We start from the raw sequence: 20,968 nt of genomic DNA, 5'->3' as shown, positions 1-20,968 counted from the left end.
AATGGCTACAACATCTTTTAGAGAAAATTGTCAGCTTACAACCATACCATCTAAATTAAAAGGAAAACCATATATAACAAGTGTAGAAATTTTCTTTTAATAAAAATGGGCGTATGAATATATGATTATTTGACAAAATTTTCGAAAACTCTTAAAACAAGAATTTACCTTTAATTTAAATCACCTTAGATCACTGCTAGATTGAGATATATGAACAAAAACAAAATGTTATAATTAGGGCTTATTCTGATTTATTGAACTGAAGTGAATTAATTGGAGCTGAATTGAACTAAACTAAACTGAATATTTTATGAAAGTATGATATTAGGAATTGAACTAAACTGAATAAGCTAAAGAGAACATGTCCTTAGTTCCCATAGAAAATCTATCAACACACAGTATGGTAAAACAAAAAACCAAGGCCGGGTTATGGATTAGGTGGGATTTAGTGCCATGGTTTCTTTGTGCTTTAAGGAAACAGGAGCGTAACATCATTACGTTTACGTACCTACAATGGCATATTATGGGGTGTCAATAGCAATAGTGCATTGCCTAACTTGTACCCCACACGTATATAGGCTATATGTGTCAATTTTAAATAACTTTGTACAAGACTAGAAGTTGGTAGGAGACTTGGTTCTTCTCTCATTTAAGAAGCTCCTAGAACTTTTTACCCACTAAAACTCTAAGTAAGCCCATTTTGTATGCATGCGCCCACTTCCTTTATTTTCCACCAACAAATATTCACATTCTTTTCTTTTGTTTTCTATATAAAAATTATATATAGTGTGCTTTTATTTGGTACCTATAGCTGGATCCTCTCTTGCATGAGAATAAAAGGACCTTTTTTAGTTTTTCTGCTCTATATATACATCTCTCCTTGCAATTCTTTTCTTCACTTCAAGTTAATTAAACATTCCCTAATTAATTAGAATTGAAGCTCCTATAATTCACACACTTCATATAAATGGCAATTTCCAAGCTTTTCATTGCTACTCTTGTGCTCTCTTTTGTTCTTCTTCATGTGGTTCAAGCTCAGGATGTGGTAAGCTTATTATTCATAGTATTAGATTAAAGTCATGTTATCGTGGATTATGAAAATCTTTTTGTGGTTAGAGTATTTATAGTCGTAGTTATACCATTAGTTTTAGCCAATTCTTTAATACTACTGGTTACCCTTTTCATTTTTGTTCGTTTTTATATAAGTTTATTTCACAAAGATTTTTGACATACATGTGCCTTCTTATCTTAGAACATATAAATAAGTCCAATTCTATACTATCTACATACTCAACTATATGTCAACACTTTCTAGGGTTGTTTAATTTGTTTCGGTGTATGTCTTATTTTTAGTACCTACCTTAGTCCACGATAAATACATGACCTTGATATTGAACACATTTATGTTCTTACCTTGATAATTTCCTTTCAAAATTGATTAGTACCTCAACCGTTTGAATTGACTAAAAGTGTGAGTTTTTTTTGGTTAAACTGTCTCAACTAAAAGTAAACAGAGGAAGTATATACTGTAAACAAAAACATGCTGCTACTTTGAATTTCTTTCAAAACATTTTCTTGTCATATTTGAAACTAAATATTGTATTACTATTATTGTCCCACAGATTGAGAGTAACGGTCCAAAGAGGTCTCTCCTTGGTATAGGTAAGTATCTACATTCACCTATGATGATAATATAATTTTAAGTAAAATAACTTAGGCGATTATTAAACAATATATAGTTAATTAATAGGTATTATGAAAAATTAATTTGTGTATGGATGTTGCAGATTGTGGAGCAGCATGTGTAGCTAGGTGCCGGTTAAGCAGTAGACCAAACCTATGCCACAGGGCGTGTGGAACCTGCTGTGCTCGTTGCGGGTGTGTGCCACCGGGTACCTCCGGTAACCAAGAAATGTGCCCTTGCTACTACAACCAGACTACCCACGGTGGCAAACGCAAGTGTCCTTAAACTTTCTACTGCTAAATAAATGTACTCGCTCGCATTTGTAATTTATTTCTAGTACTATGTTATATACACCCTCTATCTCTAATTTAGAAGTTCTTCGTGTTTGGATGGTGAATTTTAAAGAAAAGGGAGAGTACTATTTAGTGTTTACTAGTACTAGCTATTTTGCCTACCATATATTTGGCTTTATATCGATTGTACTGTGTTGTTTGTGTATGTATGTAATTCAAATTGATTGTACGTTCACTTTGTGGATAATATTGAGTATAATAAAAGCTAAGATTCATGTCTAATAATGTGTTGATGATTTGATGTTATTATTTCTTCAAAGTAATTTGTAATTAGTGTAGTGAACATCTCATTAATAAGGAGCTCTCCTCGTCCTTATTTCTTCCATGTGAGACTTGGAATGCATATTATGATATTCCCAACAATCCTCCCCTTAGACCAAGCCACCAAGGACCACAAACTCATGTCCTCCCCTCGAACGATGGCCTCAATCTGCTACTAGTCCATTTCAGTACCGCCATTACTACCATGGGACCCGCCGCTTGATTACACAATCAGCTACCACGGTTCGCTCTCGGCCACATATCCACTCGATCCCCACGAGTTACAGGGTCCACCCGGCCACTAACCACCACACACCGGACCATGCCCATTGGACAACATGCCCACACGCTCCGCCAACGAATTACAGGGCATCCACCACCAATCTCAAGGCAACCTTCGGATTACACAGCTGAATACACACGAGAGGGCTTTCGGTATATAGGCTCATCAGATCACCAAACTTTGGGGACAGATGAGGGAACTGTCCCACACATAATGCCCGTATTGTCCAGGCAAACTATCGGCTCTGATACCACTTGTTAGGGCCGCTGCACACGTTCATACGCCCACTAGTATGATATTGTCCGCTTTGGGTAGGCCAAGCCCGCACGGATTTGTTTTTGGGCACAACCCAAAAGGCCTCATACTAGTGTAGTGAATATTTCATTAATAAGGAGCTCTCCTCCTCCTCCTCCTCCTTATTTCTTCCATGTGGGACTTGGGATGCATATTCGGATATTCCCAACAGTATCAAGAGTGGTATTCAATCCGTCCTTAGGGCTTTTGAGGTTAAAAAAAAAACAACGTGAGAGTTCGTTCCTCCATGAGACCATAAGTAAGGGTGTATACTATTTAGCTAATTTTTTGAACTTGTCTTATCTTATTTGAATTTACCTAAACTTATCTCAACTTACCTGAACTTATCTAAACATTCCATTCCCACATTCAAATACATGGGCTATCAACATGAAATCATACTTAAAAGCCATGAGTTATTGGGAAGAAATTGAGAGTGATGTTTATTGATCCAACTCGTCTTTCGATCAAAATCCCACAAAAGCCCATGCCAAACAAAAAATATGATGAGGAGATGGCAAAGATACCATAGGGAAAAAAATTAAGGATGAATATAAAGGAAACCATCAAACCAAACTCATGCAAATTTTGAAACTTAAAAGTGAGTTTGAAATGTTAATGAAAAGTTGTGAAGGTGTCAAGATGGAAAGGAGTCGTTGATGTCCATTGTCAACCAAATTAAGTTACTTGGTGGAGAATTTACAAGCCAAGAATGGTGGACAAACTTCTTATCACTCTTCTTGTAAAACCCCCGATTTACTAATTAATAATAAACAAGAATTAAAGAAAAATAAATAACCTTTAAATAAAACCGCGGATGCATACACCTATATTGGAGGTATTACCGCCACACTTGACAACATGTCAAGTACTAAGGCTTACAAAAATCTCAATAATTACAACCCAATAAATCTAAGTGAGCTATTTTACAACTTTATAAACTTGTTATAACAAACTAATCGAAACACTTGAGCTCCTTTAGCTACGACCACTTGATCAACCTGTTTAGGCAAACTTGACTGCTCACCATTAAGGACAAATTTCAAAATAGATCGTCGCAGGGCCACCATAAGAAAAAGACATGGCCGTAAACACAAGTAGCACAACAAAACAGACACACACACGTCAACAAAATAGCTGAGTAATCAGCACATATCTGAATACAGAGTATAACAAAATAATCAACATTACTAGCTCAATTAAACAATGTAGTTCAAACTACATTACACATTGTAGTCTAAAAAATAACCTTTATCAACTCAACCTCGAATAATAATTCGAACCTTTACTCAATCATTTCATATAACCCTTAAGTGTGCCATGCTTGTTGTTCAATACCTAGCCTTGGACATGGGTAATTCGAATAAAACCAACAAGTATAAAAACTTGAATACTCTCAATAACCAGAAATCACCTTAAACCAGACCACATACGGGCCAATTTCCACTGTAGGGGACCATAGAAAAATATATAGTAAAGATTGTACGTCATTCTTAACTCTTGATTATGATCCTCTAACCAACATGCCAAGGACTAAGGTATATAACGCCGAGCCTCAAACCAAGAACAAAATAATCATTCTCAACCTTTTGATCTCATACATTGATCAAATAATAATTCACAAATTAATATAATATCTCAATAATGGCATATGTTCCCAAATAACAATACAATTCGATTCATAAATATCTCAACTTTTAGGAAAACAATACTAATAACCCAAATATAATCAAATCTCAACCCAAAATAATACTCTGCACTAATAACCCTGAACCTCGATAAAACAATACTCCCTATAGCAACAACATTAAAATCCTAGAAATAATCAATCATAAACAATGAAAGTAATACGATTCTCATATCCAATCAAATCATATAATACTACGCACTTATACATATGTAAATCTTAATCACAGCACAACAATAATTAATAATTAAACAACTTCGGCAACAAAAGATGCGTGTGATTACCTTTCCAACAAATATTAAAACAATGAGACATTACACAGCTGATAACCGCACGTAAATTGTGCAATTGTGCAGTGAAGGAATGATGAGAAAATTAATTAAATCAATCATCTTGCACCACTTAAAACTCACGGCAACTGATAAGGGAAAAGGTAATGGTGACATTGGTGTGCTCTTGTGAATTTGTATCAAGGGTAATCAAATAATTAATGGTTGATGATAAAAGTTTGGTTGAATTCATGAATAATGATGATAATCAATATAGGTTTAGAAGGCAAAAGTGACGGGCACGGCAGAAGTAAGGCTTAAATCATAAAGCAACAAAGTCAATTAAAATAATTAGGGTTTAATAATATATAGATGTTGATAAAAGAGTCCTATTTAAATTAAAATAGGGTTTTAAAACTTTCCGAACTCTAAATTATTAAAATATGAGATTAATAATGTTATTTAATAAATAAAAATAAACTACTTTTTATATAAAAATGTATTATATAAAATCATAAAATATACGGGTATTACAATCTACCCTCCTTAAAACAAGTTTCATTCTCGAAACTTAAAGTTAGGAAAATAAGTTACTTGTAAATTTGAAAGAGAGTAAAAACTAAACCAAACTATTCTGTATAAAATACATAGAGTAACAAAATAGTAGGGTATTACACTTCTATAAAAGTATGAAGGTAAAATTTATTAACTGATTGTAGATAGTAAAGAATTATCCAAGTTAACATTTTTAGTTAATTAATCAATTTTATTTATCCATATGGTAGATCAAAGGAGGACCATGAGAAATGAAAACAGTGAAAACAAGAGTTGAAAAGCTTTTCTAGCAAATATATCCATTTCTAACTCTACTTTGTTTAACTCCATTAATTTTCTTGAGTTATTTTTAAAATTATTTTAAATTATGGAAGAGTTTCTCAATATAAGGTAAAATATTTACTACTCCAAAGTCTCTAATTCTCTATGCATATGATGCATATGTGAATTTTAATTTATAATGCATGTTAATCAACAATAATAAATCACTAATAACATAAAATTAAAACAGACACTAGGATTGACACATGTCACTTTCGGGTGTTGTTCTTTTTCCCTTTAAAACTTTTTTTTTTATTATTATTGTTCACTTCCTTCAAAAAAAAATTATTTCTTTATATAATCTTGATTTACTTTCCATTAAAAAAAAAAATTCGCCAAATAATATAAGGGCATTGCTAATAATATATATTGTATATCACTAAAAACTATATATAAACATTAATTATACTCTTGAAAATTTTATAAAATTAGGAATAATGACAAAAACACGTGTAATTAATGTTTATATTTTTATGATTTCCTAATTTTATACGAATTTTTTTATAATTTGTTATATACACCCGGGCAATTTGTTCATTGATTTTTGCTCATTTAATAAATGAGCAAATTTTTTTTTACTTTTTTTTTTAATAAATGAGCAAAAATTAATGAACAAATTACCCAGGTGTACAGTACACCTGAGTGTACAGAACAAACTCTCCAACTTTTTAGTGTGTATTTAATACTTATATGTAGCCCTTAGGTCTATGTATAACATTTTCCAATATATAATTGTGATTCACTTCTTAAAATATATATTCACATATATTCCATATCTTTTATAGTATAAAACAGGAAAAATTAGAAATAATAATCCCAACTTTCATGAATTTTGCTAGAATAATCCCAACTTTGGATTATTCTAGAGTAATCCAAACTTTGGGGGGTTTTCTTTTTCTTAAACCCCAAATACCGGTTACCAGTTGAATGGGTTATTTTTTTTTTTTTGGTTAAAGTGACATGTGCCGCAGATTAATTGGTTAAGAAAATTTAATGAAAAAAACAAAAAAAAAAAAAAAAAAAAAAGAAAACCCTTGAATCTGACCACCAACAACGGACGCCAGGCACCAGACATGAAATCCGACCAGCCAAGAAACCTGGTCACCAACCACGAATTTCAGCCACCAGCCACGATTTTCGGCCATCGGGCATGAAAGCTGACCCTAACCACGAAATCCGGCCAAACGTAACCCCTTTTCATTCTCTCTCCTCTCAATTCCCAGCCACAAACTCTGAGCTAGCCATGGTGGTGGAGGTTAAGGTTGGTCGGTAGGGGAAGGGGAGGTTGATTGGCTTTTTTTAGAATTTTTATTTTTATATTTTGACCAATCTGACACGTGTCAAGTTACTTGATATAATAGTTCATTGACTTTTGTTGATCGGTTTGAGATTGAAGAAAAAGAAGACCCCCCCCCCCAAAAGTTCGGATTATTCCAGAATAATGCAAAGTTGGGATTATTCTAGCAAAATGCATGAAAGTTGGGATTTTTTTTTTTTTTTTCCTATAAAAGGGGCTAATTTGGATTTAGGGCTTAGTAATGGATATAAACTAAAATTCAAACTTTTTAAATTTCATTTTAAAATATGTGGATTATTTTTTGGTAGATTTAATGAACATTATAATTTGTTATAAAATATTGTTTAAACCGTGTGTACCACGAGGATGAATCTAGTTATTATATATGTAAAAACCAAAAAGGTTATTTAGAATGGGAAATGATTTGGGTAATACCTTTTCTACGTGGCCCAATCAGATTGGGATACGTGCCACCCCAAGACAGGTCTAATAAGGGCCACTCTAGCTGACACGTGGGCACTCCCAATCAGTAGAGGAAAAAGGCGGTCTTTAGGGCCCACACCCGAGAAAGCCGTAAAACAACGCAGCCCACCAAATCTAGGTCAGAGTGAGTGACCTAAGAAAGGGCACACTTTCCAACGACCCTATAAATAGGAAGATTTCCCCCATTTTTGGGGCACGTTCATTTATTGCTAGCACCTTTCTCATCAGAGAAAACACCTGATATCGGAATTCGAGAAGATCTCACTTTACTTTTTCCGCACCTTTTCACATTCTTCTTACACATTCTAAATTGATCGTCGGAGGCAAAACTCCAACCGCCCGGAGTCTATGTTGTTTTGCAAGTACAGGCGTAGTCCAGAATCCAGTCTTGGTGACGTAACTCACTCAAGGGACACAGAAAACCCCAAAACAGGAAACAAAAGTATGTTTGAGATATGAGATTAAATCATATTCAAAAATATATGTGTGATATACTATCCGTATTGATATCAGGAAAAATTGCAAATAATAATACAACCTTTGGCCGGTTTTTTTTTTTTAGTAATACAATCTTTTTTATTATTCATTAATATTACAACCTTTGGAGGATGTTGAATTTTAACAGGCAAAATAACTTGTAAGCTATTGAACAGGTAACCCATAACACGTGTTGTCATGTAATTATCTAAATATTTTTTGAATTTTTTTTATTAAACCTTCAATTTGATTCAAATTAAGTTTTTAATAATATTGTTTTTAACATATAAAATAATAAAAGGTTTCAAATTAAAAAAAATCCTACCCCAAACACTGGCAGCCTCCTGTCCCACCCCGGCGGCCGTTCTCTGGCGATCATCGTCCCGCAGTGCCGGCCGACCCAACAATTACACCCATCCCCACCACTAAAAACGAATCCCCCAACGTAAACCCGTTTAACCCAAGAAACTCGTTTCCAGAGTTTCCCAAGTTTTCTAGGTGAACGAAATTTTGGTGGTTTTAATTTGGGTGGGGGAATATCGTTTATAGGGGCCGGAAAATAGGATAGGGGATGGTTTCAGGGAGGGCAGTTGGTTTTTGGGTAGTTTGGGGCAGGGATGTATTTCAAATTGGGGATTTGGTATGAGTTCGTGGCCGTTTATGGAAGTGCGGTGGCTAAAACGTGAAGGGTTGCACGTTTCAGCTGCTGCCCCAAGATCGTTGACTTGGCTGGACACTTTGCCTAGTTGCGGCTGGGCTTCTGCACGATCTACGGTGTGTTTGGCACAGTGCTCAGTCACGGATTTAACACATTCAGTTTTATGGAGAGGAGCGATAGCCGAAGTTGCAAGTGTTGGGGATGCCAAAAAATGAGTCGGTTGGCGCTGGAGAGATACTGATCGCCGGCGGCGACCGCTTGGGTAGTGGAAAGGGGTGGAAGGGGGCTGTTGGTTATTAATTTGTGGGGGAGTTGGTTGGGAAGGTTTTTTTTAGTAGTAATAATAATAATAATAATAATAGTAATAATAATAATAATAATAATAATAATAATAATAATAATAAAATATGTTATATTATTTTATATATATTAAAAATTAAAAATATTAAAAAATCCAATTAAATTAACAAAATCAATAAAAACGACACGTGACATGGTAACCTGTAAAAATAGGTTACTTAACCGGATTTTGTTTGTTAAAATTCAACACCCCCTAAAGATTGTAATATTTATGAATAATCGCAAGTTTGTATTATTAAAAATGAATTGGCCAAAGGTTGTATTATTATTTGTAAATTTTTCTTGATATTATCATGAGAATAATATATTTAGATTTATTTAGTTTAAAGATATTATTTAGCAAATATATCTTAAGGATTTATAGTTATATAATATTGTATATAATTTAGGAAGATTGTTTCTTATCTTAAGAGCGTAATATATTGATCAATAATAATCAAGCCATTTCATTATCTCTTTCAACCTATTTTATCGTTGTGTCAAGAGCGGGTTAGATCATAGAACCGTTTACAAAAAATTTTCCCCCGTCAGTGGGTTATAAAGTTAAACCCACTAATAGGATTCAAAAATTTGCTTCCGCTATACAGTATTAAAGCTCTTTGAGATTTCTATCATTGATTGTTTTTATTTTTACGAGTATTTTTAATGATGTGGCACAAGTTTTTTTTTTTTTCTTTCTTTCCTGTGAATGGTTGTATGTGGGGATTTGATTAAAATCCTCAATGCCAATTATGATGATTATAGGCTCTCCATGTGTTGTGAGACATGTAATATATTGGTTCTCCTTGTATCGTGAGACAGTAAGACACTGTACTGTGAGATAAGGGTTTTAACTGTTTTGAGTGAGGTTTGCTATGAAAAAACTAATATTTGGAGCTCGGTTTTGTTCAAAACAAACCAAAATACAACGAGTTCGAGAAAAAGAGACGTTCTCGTTGTAATAATGTTATTTTTGTAGGTTCCGAGTCGGAGTTTTGTACATGACTAGGTGGATAGTTATTGAATATTAAACCAATTTTTTGTGAATGGTTATATGCGGGGATTTGATTAAATTTCTCAGTGCGAATTATGATGATTAAAGGCTCTCCATGTGTGATGAGACATTTAATATATCGGTTCTCCTTGTATCGTGAGATACTGTGCCGTGAGAAAAGGGTTTTAACTGTTTTGAGTGAGATTTGCTCTGAAAAAACTAATATTTATTTGGAGCTCGGTTTTGTTCAAAGCAAACCAAAATACAACGAGTTCGAGAAAAAGAGACGTTCTCGTTGTAATAATGTTATTTGTGCAGGTTCCAAGTCAGTGTTTTGTACATGACTAGGTGGATAGTTATTGAACAATAAACCAAACAATTAGCGATCGTTTTTCTATGTGGCTAGGGTTACTCTTTTTGGGGTTACTTAGTCAGTCAAGGGTTCCTTATTTTAGAGTTACTCGGTCGATTAACGCGTTTTCTATGTGAGAGTGACTCCTGACTGACTGAATACCTCTGAATAAGTAACCCCTAACCGACTAAAAATCCCTGAATAAGTAATTAACCCCTGATTGAGTAACTCCTAAATATGTAACCCCGACCACACGGTGTGACCATCCACATTTGAAAATTTGTGAACTATTAAAGAAATGTTTCTATAATTCCCTCCATTTTCTATTGTTCTTCTAATAAGAAATCGGGTAACGAATGAAAATATTAACAAAATAACAAGATTTCCGATTTCTCATTTCATTAAAAAAAAAAAAATCTTGCAAAAATAAAAATGAGATTTCAATTACAATATTGAGAAATTAATGAAAAACATATATTATGCACATGATACTTACATAATTGAAATTATATATATATATATATATATATATATATATATATATATATATATATATATATATATATAAAATTATTTATAAAATTAAGGTGTATGTTTGTCCGAAAAATCTATAACTAATATTAAAATAGCAACCGTTGACATCATCATATCCTTAAATTAGACATATATTATATTGTTATTAAAAAAATTTCCTCCAAAACTATAAATGATGTCATCATTTTTTGATTTTTACTTTTTATTTTTTTAAAATTCTGGTCAGCTATATTGTTATTATATCAATCTCCAAAAATAGCCTATTCTCTCTAACAATTAAATTTAATTTTTCTTTCTTAAGTACCCCTTTAATAATTCAATTTTTTAACTCTATTTTTTAATATTTTTTTTTTTTAACTATATGGTGTATATTTGTTTTGTGACTTTTTTATTCTTAATTCTTGTATGAAAAAAATAATAAATAAACAAATTTAGAAAAATTTATTTGTTCAAATCGTACATCGCACGAGACTAATCTAGTATGTTGATAAAAGTTTACGCAATTTCTTAATGAGTTATCCAAGATGAATAAAAGAAAACAGGAGTGATAAATATATATTTATTAAATATGACAATTTAATTTTTATAATTTCAATAATCTTTTATGATGAAAATGCCATAGAATTATTTTTCTTTATAATCTATTTGAATATCTTACACTTTGTTAACCTTTAATTTAGTTTTTAAACCTTTCTATGTGTGGAGGTTATATTTACACTTGTTTTTGACAGATATACACTTTTGTTATTATGATAAAGCTTCCAATATATATTTATATTTTTAACATATCTATCTTTAATTTCCATTACTACTAAATTCATATTTTTTGGTATACAACTCATTTATTGATTATTGTTTTTTTGGCTATACAACTCACATTCTTTTGTATTTTAAAATATTATGGTGTGCAAGCTTTCAATTTTATAGCTGGAAACACTCTTACATGAGATTAGATAATATCTTCTCTATAAATACACCTTCCCTCCATGCATTTCTAATCATCGCTTTAAACTAAGCACGACTTCTAATTTTATCTGAAGCTCCAAATTAACACATCTAATCAAGTATTTAATTCTCCTATCCAAAAGGAAAAAAAATAATAATAAAAAAATAAAAAATAAAAAAACAAAGTTGGTAGCTATGGCAAACTCCAAGCTTTTCCTTGCTACATTATTTGTGCTTGCTCTTGTTGTTCTTAACGTAGTTGAAGCTCAAGAAATGGTAAATACATTATTTATAGTTTAATACAAACTTCCTTTGTTTTCCTTTTTATTTTATTTTTTTTGTGTTTGTTTTTATTTTTTTTGTTTGTTTGTGTTTTATAAATAATCATCTCTTCATGACTTCATTATTCATGTAATTATGTTAGCACCCCTCTTCTTCTTTTTGTTTGTTTGTATTTACATGTCCGATATTTTTGTACAAGATTACAAAAAAAAAATGTGGTGAATTTTAATATTTAACATATGAAGGTACAAGTCGTGCAACTAATAAGTTTATATGGTAAACACATTGAGTTATAATAATTAAAAATTTAAAATGAAAATTTTTCATGTAAGAAGATGTTGTACCTTATAAAGTTATGGCAAGCACATTGTGTAGTTCTCACCATAAAATTTTTTCATTACTCGAAACAGTAATTCATACATTTTCATTCATTAAGTACTCTACCCTCTTCCCGTCAAAAAAGTACTCTACCCTCTTGAGTTATCCCCCACTCTCTTGATACTGCTCCTACTAAATGACCCCTTAACTAGTTTAATTATATTGTTATTGACCTTAATGTAAAATTTGTAGTATATTGTCATTTTATCAAAAAAATGACTAATCACATTTGAAACTTAATATGACACTTATTTTTCTTAACGCGTGCAGATTGAGATTAATAATAATAATCTTCAAAGGTCTCTCCTTGGTATAGGTAAGTAAATATAATAAGATGTCATGATAATTTTATTGGTTGAGTGCAAAATAGTAGACACAAACCTATTTTACTAAGGAAAAATTGACAAAAATAATCCCAACTTTGCTTGATTCGCTCAAAATAATCCCAACTTTGGATTATTTTTTAATAATCCGAATTTTAATGTGAATTTTCTTCTAAATAATCCCAACTTTAGATTATTTTTTAATAAACCGAATTTTAATGTGAATTTTCTTCTAATGGTCCCAACCAGTTTTTTAATTAGAAAAAAATTCACATTAAAGTTCGGATTATTAAAAAAAATCCAAAGTTGGGATTATTTTGAGCGAATCGAGCAAAGTTGGGATTATTCCCGTTAATTTTTCCTTTTCCTAACACATACGAAGTATCTATTACCTCATTTTAATCATTCATTATAAAAAGGACATTTTGTGAGAAACTACCTTTTAAAACAATTTTTTTGCAAGAAACTACCTTATAAAATAAATGTTGCAAGAAACTACCTTATAAAAGGCTAAATGTTGTAAGATACTACCTTTGGTTGAAAAGTGAGAGTTGATTTAATTTTTCCGGCGTTGACCAAGCCATGTGCCGGTCACGTGACATTTAATTCATATTTTTCCCCTTTTTCCCCTTTTTCCCCTAATTTCCCTTTTGTGTTAGCTTTTCCTTCGAAAGAAATCACTGTAGACTTAATTTGTTTTCTCTCTCCCTTCATTAATTAAACACAACCACACTGATTAGTCTACCACACAGAAGCTCAGAAGCAACATTAATGGCGGTTTTGAGTGCGAATTGAATTTCAACCAAGATATGCTTCTTAGTGATGATTGATTTTCAACCAAGATATTCTTGAATATGGTTCTCAGCCAACAATTGATTAGTTATAGGAAAAATTGGTGAAAATAATCCCAACTTTGAGGCATTTACTTTTAATAATCCCAACTTTAGATTATTATTGAATAATCCCAACTTTAGGGGGTATTCGCTTTTATTGGTCCCAACCGGTAAACCAACCTGTTATAACAGGTGATGGGACACGTGTCGCAACATAATTGGTAAAAAAATATATGATAAATATTAAAAATTAAAAATAAAAAACCAAATAGCCTACACCGCCCACAATTCGCCTGCCCCCTTCCAACCGCCTACACTCCGGCATCCCCCTCCCCACCGCCCACAATCCGACAACCGCTTTCCCCAAGCCCCACCTGTCGGAAACCCCCCTCCCCACCCCTTCCAACCACCAAAACAACCCCTCTTCCCCTGCACCGCCTTGATTCCCACCCCTACCCCCCAAAACCCTCCCAATAAACCATCCCCTCCCCTTTCCCCCACCCCAAAATCACCCATTACCCTTCCCCAACGCTAATAAACATTGTTCAGGGCTAGGCAAGGGAGAAAGGTGGTTTTCGGGGTGAAGGGAAGGGGATAGGTGGTTTTTTGGGATAGTTTTCGTGGGTGTGTTGTGGGAATTTGGGCAATTTAGGGGAAGGGGGGCTGTTTCGGTGGTTGGGAGGGGTGGGGAGGGGGTTTTTCGGCAGGCTAGGTGTGGGGAGAAAGGTTGCCGGAGTGTGGGGGTTTGGGAGGGGGCTGCCAGAGTAGGGTTGGGGAGGGGTGGCGTGATGGTTTTCCTTTTTCAAAAAAAAAATTCTTTTTTTTCTTCTTTTTTTTAGCCTTTTTCAGCCAATTAAGTGGTGCCATATTTTTTTAAAACAAATAAATATATATATTACCTGTTTGACAGGTTACCGGTCACTTGGGACCAATAAAAGCGAATACCCACTAAAGTTGGGATTATTCAATAATAATCCAAAGTTGGGATTATTAAAAGTAAATGCCTCAAAGTTGGGATTATTTTTATCAATTTTTCCTTAGTTATATCCCTTTACCAATTAATTATTTCCTCATTCACCCGTCTAATTAAAGGATTTGCAGCCCCTTTGATTAATTTCGAGGATGTGAAATTTGCATGCTTCAAACTTCTCCCTGGGTTTTCACGTGTCCACAGGTCACCTTGCTATGGGGATTCCACATTTGCACTTTGAATTTGGGGTTGAAGCCATTGTTACCTGCATTTTTCAAAGATTCAAAGCGTTAAACCATAATATGAAGAACTCCCAAATTCTGACATACAAACCAACAATTGAAAAAGGGATTTGGTCGAAAACAACGACATTATAAATTAAGCAACTTTAACCAAATTTCAGTACAGAACAGAGAGAATTGATTGAATTGAGGGGAAGCACGGAGGAAAGGGGGAAAAAATTAGGGACCTGAGTATTATATGGATAGGCTGGGGGAAAATTAGGGGAAAAAATGGGGAAAGATGAATTAAATGTCATGTGACCAACACATGACTTGGTCAACGCCGGAAAAATTGAGTCAACTCTCACTTTCCGACCAAGGGTAGTATCTTACAACATTTAGCCTTTTATAAGGTAGTTTCTTATAACATTTTTTTATAAGGTAGTTTCTCGCAAAAAAAATGCTATAAAAGGTACTTTCTCACAAAATGTCCTTATAAAAAACACATTCCCTTTCTTCAACCTGTAAACAAGCTCCCTCGGTTTCAAAATAAATGTATCTTTTATAATTTTACATTGTATAATAACTTTGACTAGATATTGTTTTGCTAATATATACAATAAATTATATGTATTTTCATTGTACTTTGTTTTTAAAAACCCCAATTAGTATGCTTTCTCTCTTATTCATCTTTTACTTTATCTATTTTTTCCTTACACTAACCTTAATTATTATACAAGACATATTATTTACTTTATTCATTAATTTTTTTAATTACACTTACCACGGTAAAAATCGTTTTAAGTTGTGACTAAACAATAAATGTTAATGGGGATTGTTGTTGGTTAATTTCATTAAAATTAATATAAGTATATGTGCGTAGATTGTGGAGCAGCGTGCGAGACTAGGTGCAAGTTAAGCAGCAGACCAAATCTATGTCACAGGGCATGTGGTACATGTTGCGCTCGTTGTGGGTGTGTTCCACCGGGTACTTCTGGTAACGAAAAAGAGTGCCCTTGCTATTACAACCAGAGAACCCACGGTGGAGAACACAAGTGCCCTTAAATTCTTCTAAATTACAACTCAAAATACATCCTATATATACTCATTTCTCCTTCATTATATTGTAAATTTGTAATGCTATAAAAGTTCCATTTTATTCATATGTTGAATATTGAGTATGTACGTAATTGTATTTAATTGTACCTTCAGCATTTTGTGAATGAATTATTGAATGATGAATAACGTGTTTGCATCTCTAAATCTTTGCTTTGTTGATCAATTAGAGCACAAATGTTTATTGAACTTATGGTTGTAACTATTTTATTAAACATTTATTATTCCCTTACAAGCTTTTAATCTACAAGAAAAATGACAAGAACGAAGATATAAGTTTAAAATTCATTATTACACAAAACTATGCCACCAAAAAACCCATTACAATTTACATATGTCAAGGAATGTCTAAATGAATGGGGGAGCAACTAGCTTTACATCAAGTGTGTTCTAATCAATTTAAACTAATTCTTAATAAAATGTAAATGAATTTATTATTCTAAATTATTAATAAAAACATTTATATAAACTTTCGTGATGATTTAATAATCCTCAAAACAAATTCGTGTAATATTATATATTATTTCCTCCGTTTTTTAACTACGACATTTGTCATTTCACGCTTGTCGATGAAATATTTTAGCTATTAATATCTTTAATTATACTTAATTAAAAATTTAATATTTGAATAACATACTATGTTATTCATTACGGATAAATCACAAAAAATGGTCAAAGGAGGTTGTGTGAATAATATAAAGTCCTAAATGGTGCAATTAAAAAAAACGGAGGAAAAATATATTATATTGTACATATATTATGTGTAATTACATACTTGACACATACATTGATATAATTATACAACTTTGTGTGCTTTATAATGATATTGTTATCTAAATTTCCATATCGACTTTTTTAAATTAAATAATCCACTTTAAATTAGTAATATTTTAAAAAAAATTTACAAAAATTCAGTGTGTTCAATTGACTTAATTGACCTCGTTGTCTTGAATTTACCTCGCCCCTAGCTACTCAGTGCCCTCCCATCTTGAAAAGAGTATTTTCCATCCGTCATTGAATCAACTACTACCTAGGTATAGCATATATGTTTCTTAATAAGCAGATTTTATTTTCACAATCTATTGTTAATCTGATTCAATCCAGTGTTTTTTTTTTTATGATAATTGAGCTATTAATTATTGAGATTTAAGATAATATTATGTGATTTATTTTGAGAAAAGATATATATTGTTGTAAAGATACTGTTAGCATGATTAGGTGAAGAAATGTTTATCTTACTAGAATTTTTTCTTTGTAGTATCATTAATTTGTTAAATAATTACTAAAGTTTGTAGTCTTTATACCAATGCTAGAATTTTGCTATTCATTCTTAATCGGAAAGAATTTCATTTGATGATTTACCTTTTTTTTTTTTACTAATTTGCTTATTAATGATAGCAAAGATGTAATCTTTGCCAAAAATACTCAATTTGAGTTTCTGAAAATTCATATATGAAGACATTCAAATTAGATTTATTTGAAATTCAATTTTACAGCAAAGTCGTCTGTATTTTGTTGATCGATATAACATGAATCTAACCTATCTATATACATAATTTATCTGCAGGAAAATTAAAAAATAAGTCAAGTACACAATTATTTTGTTGTTTAGGGTTTTAATAGTATCTATAATTTGCTTTTTGTATAAGGCATTAGGGGATAGTATTTTGGTAGACTGGATCATCCACAAACACCATAGTTAAGGATCGTGTGTTCATGACGGACACATATTCTTCTAGGTTTTTGATAACCCCGATTGACATGCTCGCCAATGATTCTTGTGAAAGTGATGTAGTGTTATACAAGAGCTAGAATTTTTAAACGCTACATAGAGTACATTTTCCCGATAAGCCATTTGAGAGATACTTAATTTGCTTATATTTTTACCCCTTTAGCCAAAGGAGTTTGGATTTGCGAGACACAAATTTTTCAGTTTATGTCAGCCGGTTTACTACTCTTACAGACTTTATACCTCAACCATCCACTATCATAAAAGAGTACTCATTCAAATTCATTTGAAGATTGTTAATTGGTATCTGCACATAATTTTTTGGCATTTTCGAATGCTTTAGAAATAGTATTGGTTTCTGACACTCTAATCTATGACGAAACTTCATCCATTCACTTTAGTCACACCATGTTAGGACTTGAATTGAAGATAGGGCTTTTGAAACTATGTCTCGGGTCCATATAGGGGTCATTTATCAACTACACGAAGGAATTTTGATAAAGAACAAGTGGATTCCAGATGATGATTTCTTGGAACACACGGGTTTTTATAAGGGTTTTCTAGAAAAAAAACACTAAGGATGTACACTATGCCAAGAGTGGCGGTTTGACGACGAAAAATGATGCACCTCTGATAAAAGTGGCAGAGTAACATTTTTTTAACAAATAGGTTCAAATCAATTAAAATTAGTTCTTAACCATAAGTAAATGAATAAAAAATCCTAAAGACAAACTCATACTACCTCCGTTTTTTATTAGCTGACACGTTTTGACTTTAGCACTATTCACACACTTCCCTTTGACCATGTTTTGTGATTTATACGTAATGAAAAATATAGTCATGTGGGGTCTTGTTAGATTCTCACGATATATATTTTCAAAATATCAACTTTTCATAATTTTACTTATCGGTAACTAAAGATATTAACGTTTTAATTTGTGCATTGGCAAACGTGACAAATGAAACGTGTCAATTAAAAAGAAACGGAGGAAGTATTACATTATATATATATTATATATTATATATTATATATTGTATACTAGTATATTATATATTATATTTCATATCACCTATATTTAATAATTCAATTTAAATTAGAAATTCTTTGTTAACATGTATGTAACATTTATTTTACAAATATTAAGTTGGGCAGTTGACCACTACTAAGAGTCTGTTTGGCGTTAGTTTTAAGGTAGCTGTTGGCTTTTTAACCTAGTTAAAACACTACCTTAAAATAATAATAGTGTATGGTGAAGTATTGTTTTAACTAGCTGTTAGAGGTAGAAGTAACTTTTAATTAGTTGTTGAATGTTAAAAAAGATAGCTTTTGAAATTTTAAAGTAGCATTATTTTTAATTAGTTTTTATTAATTAGAAGAGATTAGAGGTTAATTAGTGATACTAGGTTTCTTTGACAAAAAAATTTTAATTTCGAATTATTTTTTTACGATAAAGCTTTTAAAAGGTTTTTTTCGCAAAATGGTGTATTTAAAAGGTTTTTTTTTTTTGACAAATTTGACTAATAATAATAACCGTCTTTTATAGTTTCAATCTCTACTTTTACCAAACACTCACTGTATGAACCGCTACTTTGACAGTTGACCTCTAACAACTACTACGTGACAGTTGACAGCTACCTCTACACAACTATTTAAAAGCTAATAGTCAACAGCTACAACTAGTTTTGCCAAACAGACCCTAAACCTACTTTGGATATTCAAAGATTGAGAATGGTTTAATTATCATATGGTTCCAAATTGTCCTACATTCTTGAACAAAGTATTAACAAGTTTAAAATTGAGTTAAATGTTCAAAGATTAAGACTGACAAACAATTTTTACCCCATAAAATAAATTCTCCATTAACTTTTGGGCCATTGAATTTTAGACACTAAATAAGTTCAAAGTAGTACCAATTTAATATTATATTTTCAAAAGATAGTCTACAAATATTGTAGACAAAATTTGGCAAGTGTTGAGAAAAATATAGATGAAAGTTCACATGAATTTTACCTAGTACAATCATTTACATGTAGTACAAAAATGTATATTATTATATTCCATAATTTTGGCTGTATATGAGAAGTTCACGGTATTGTGAACTTGTATGTAAAAATAAAAAAGATTTTACTATACTACTCACTTTCTATCTTTATCTCTTCACTGATAAATCAACTATTATCGGTAAAAATTTTAACACGTTATCCGCACCAATTCCTAGTCTATTATATTTATACTTACTTCTCAAAATTCATAACAAATAATACTATCTAATTTTAAATGTTTTGAGAACTATGCTCTATGATTTCCCATACTTGGGATCCTCTATACCTGAAACTCAATCATTTACCATATCATGTATTGTGCAACTTCTATCACAAATAACCAGTGATGGCTAGATACCTTTACTTATGAAATTGTTGTTATTTTTCCTTATTCTTATTCTTGTTCAATTCATGTTGTTATCATGCACGTGTATTACGTAAAATTAACTTTTAGTATAATGATCGCATAGTAGTAACCTAAGTAACTTAGCTTGCGTATTGACTATAATTAACAAAAAGATGTAGCTTTTTATACTTATTATTATCCCTATTTTTTTCTTTTACGTTCTTTTTATGATTCTGTCTGCTTTCAAATACTTGATCTTTTAAAGATATAAGACCTCTCAGACCACTATTACTTGCATTCCCAGTGTGATAACCTTTTACAATTATAAATATTTATATTTGAACCATACTTTTTCTAGTACATTATGCTATCATATGATATTTTATAGTTGTACAAAATACTACCTCCGTTAACAGTTATTTGCAACATTTACCAAAAAAATGTGCTACATATTATTTGCAACAAAACTATTTCTTTCCAAATATAGTAATTTTTTAATAAAATGACAAAAAATACCCTTATTTAAAAATTATTAACACATAATATTATACATAATTACAAATTATTACAAATTTAATCTAACCTAATCATCTAAGCTTTTCCCCCAAGAAAAACAGATTCATCCCTAATTTCATCTCCCACCACCTCTCTCCTCCAGCTCCATCTCTCAGTACATCATCAGCACTCATCTTCTTAGATCTTCATCTCTCAGTTCATAATCAACTATCATCTCTCATCAACTTCTTCATCGTCATCTCTCATCTCAATTCGTGGGTGGATATTGGTGGTTTATGGGTGGGTTTGGTAGATCTGGTGGTGGTTGTTATTTGTGGGCGGTTTTTGTGGTTCGTGGGTGGGTGTTGGTGATTTCGGTGAAGGAATCATTTTTAATCGGGTGGTAGTGGTTTTGGGTTTCATATTTGGTGGTTCTATAGGGTGGT

General features: G+C 31.9%; 2 protein-coding genes across 2 annotated transcripts; both read left to right on the top strand.

The window, feature by feature from the left end:
* Positions 1-822: 822 nt before the first annotated feature.
* LOC145613495 (gibberellin-regulated protein 1-like) lies at positions 823-2,248 on the top strand. The gene is made up of 3 exons (XM_081668612.1): positions 823-1,045; positions 1,623-1,662; positions 1,788-2,248. The coding sequence occupies exons 1-3, from the start codon at positions 968-970 to the stop codon at positions 1,967-1,969; spliced, it is 300 nt and encodes a 99-aa protein (XP_081524738.1). The 5' UTR covers positions 823-967; the 3' UTR covers positions 1,970-2,248.
* Positions 2,249-11,981: 9,733 nt separating this feature from the next.
* Positions 11,982-15,858, top strand: LOC145614496 (gibberellin-regulated protein 11-like). The gene is made up of 3 exons (XM_081669550.1): positions 11,982-12,062; positions 12,717-12,762; positions 15,677-15,858. Exons 1-3 carry the CDS (start codon positions 11,982-11,984, stop codon positions 15,856-15,858), a joined length of 309 nt encoding a protein of 102 aa, XP_081525676.1.
* Positions 15,859-20,968: the final 5,110 nt, after the last annotated feature.

Source organism: Chenopodium album, chromosome 25 (genome assembly GCF_948465745.1).
Source record: "Chenopodium album chromosome 25, dcCheAlbu1.1, whole genome shotgun sequence".
NCBI classification, from domain to species: Eukaryota; Viridiplantae; Streptophyta; class Magnoliopsida; order Caryophyllales; family Amaranthaceae; genus Chenopodium; species Chenopodium album.
This window is presented reverse-complemented; position numbering and strand designations above follow the sequence as displayed.

Excerpts from the sequence above, each read along its gene's own strand:
- LOC145613495 (XM_081668612.1), top strand. The coding sequence starts at position 968 with ATGGCAATTTCCAAGCTTTTCATTGCTACTCTTGTGCTCTCTTTTGTT. Across the intron at positions 1,046-1,622 it reads TGGTTCAAGCTCAGGATGTG|ATTGAGAGTAACGGTCCAAA; the intron begins GTAAGCTTATTA and ends ATTGTCCCACAG. Across the intron at positions 1,663-1,787 it reads GAGGTCTCTCCTTGGTATAG|ATTGTGGAGCAGCATGTGTA; the intron begins GTAAGTATCTAC and ends TGGATGTTGCAG.
- LOC145614496 (XM_081669550.1), top strand. The coding sequence starts at position 11,982 with ATGGCAAACTCCAAGCTTTTCCTTGCTACATTATTTGTGCTTGCTCTT. Across the intron at positions 12,063-12,716 it reads TAGTTGAAGCTCAAGAAATG|ATTGAGATTAATAATAATAA; the intron begins GTAAATACATTA and ends TAACGCGTGCAG. Across the intron at positions 12,763-15,676 it reads AAGGTCTCTCCTTGGTATAG|ATTGTGGAGCAGCGTGCGAG; the intron begins GTAAGTAAATAT and ends ATATGTGCGTAG.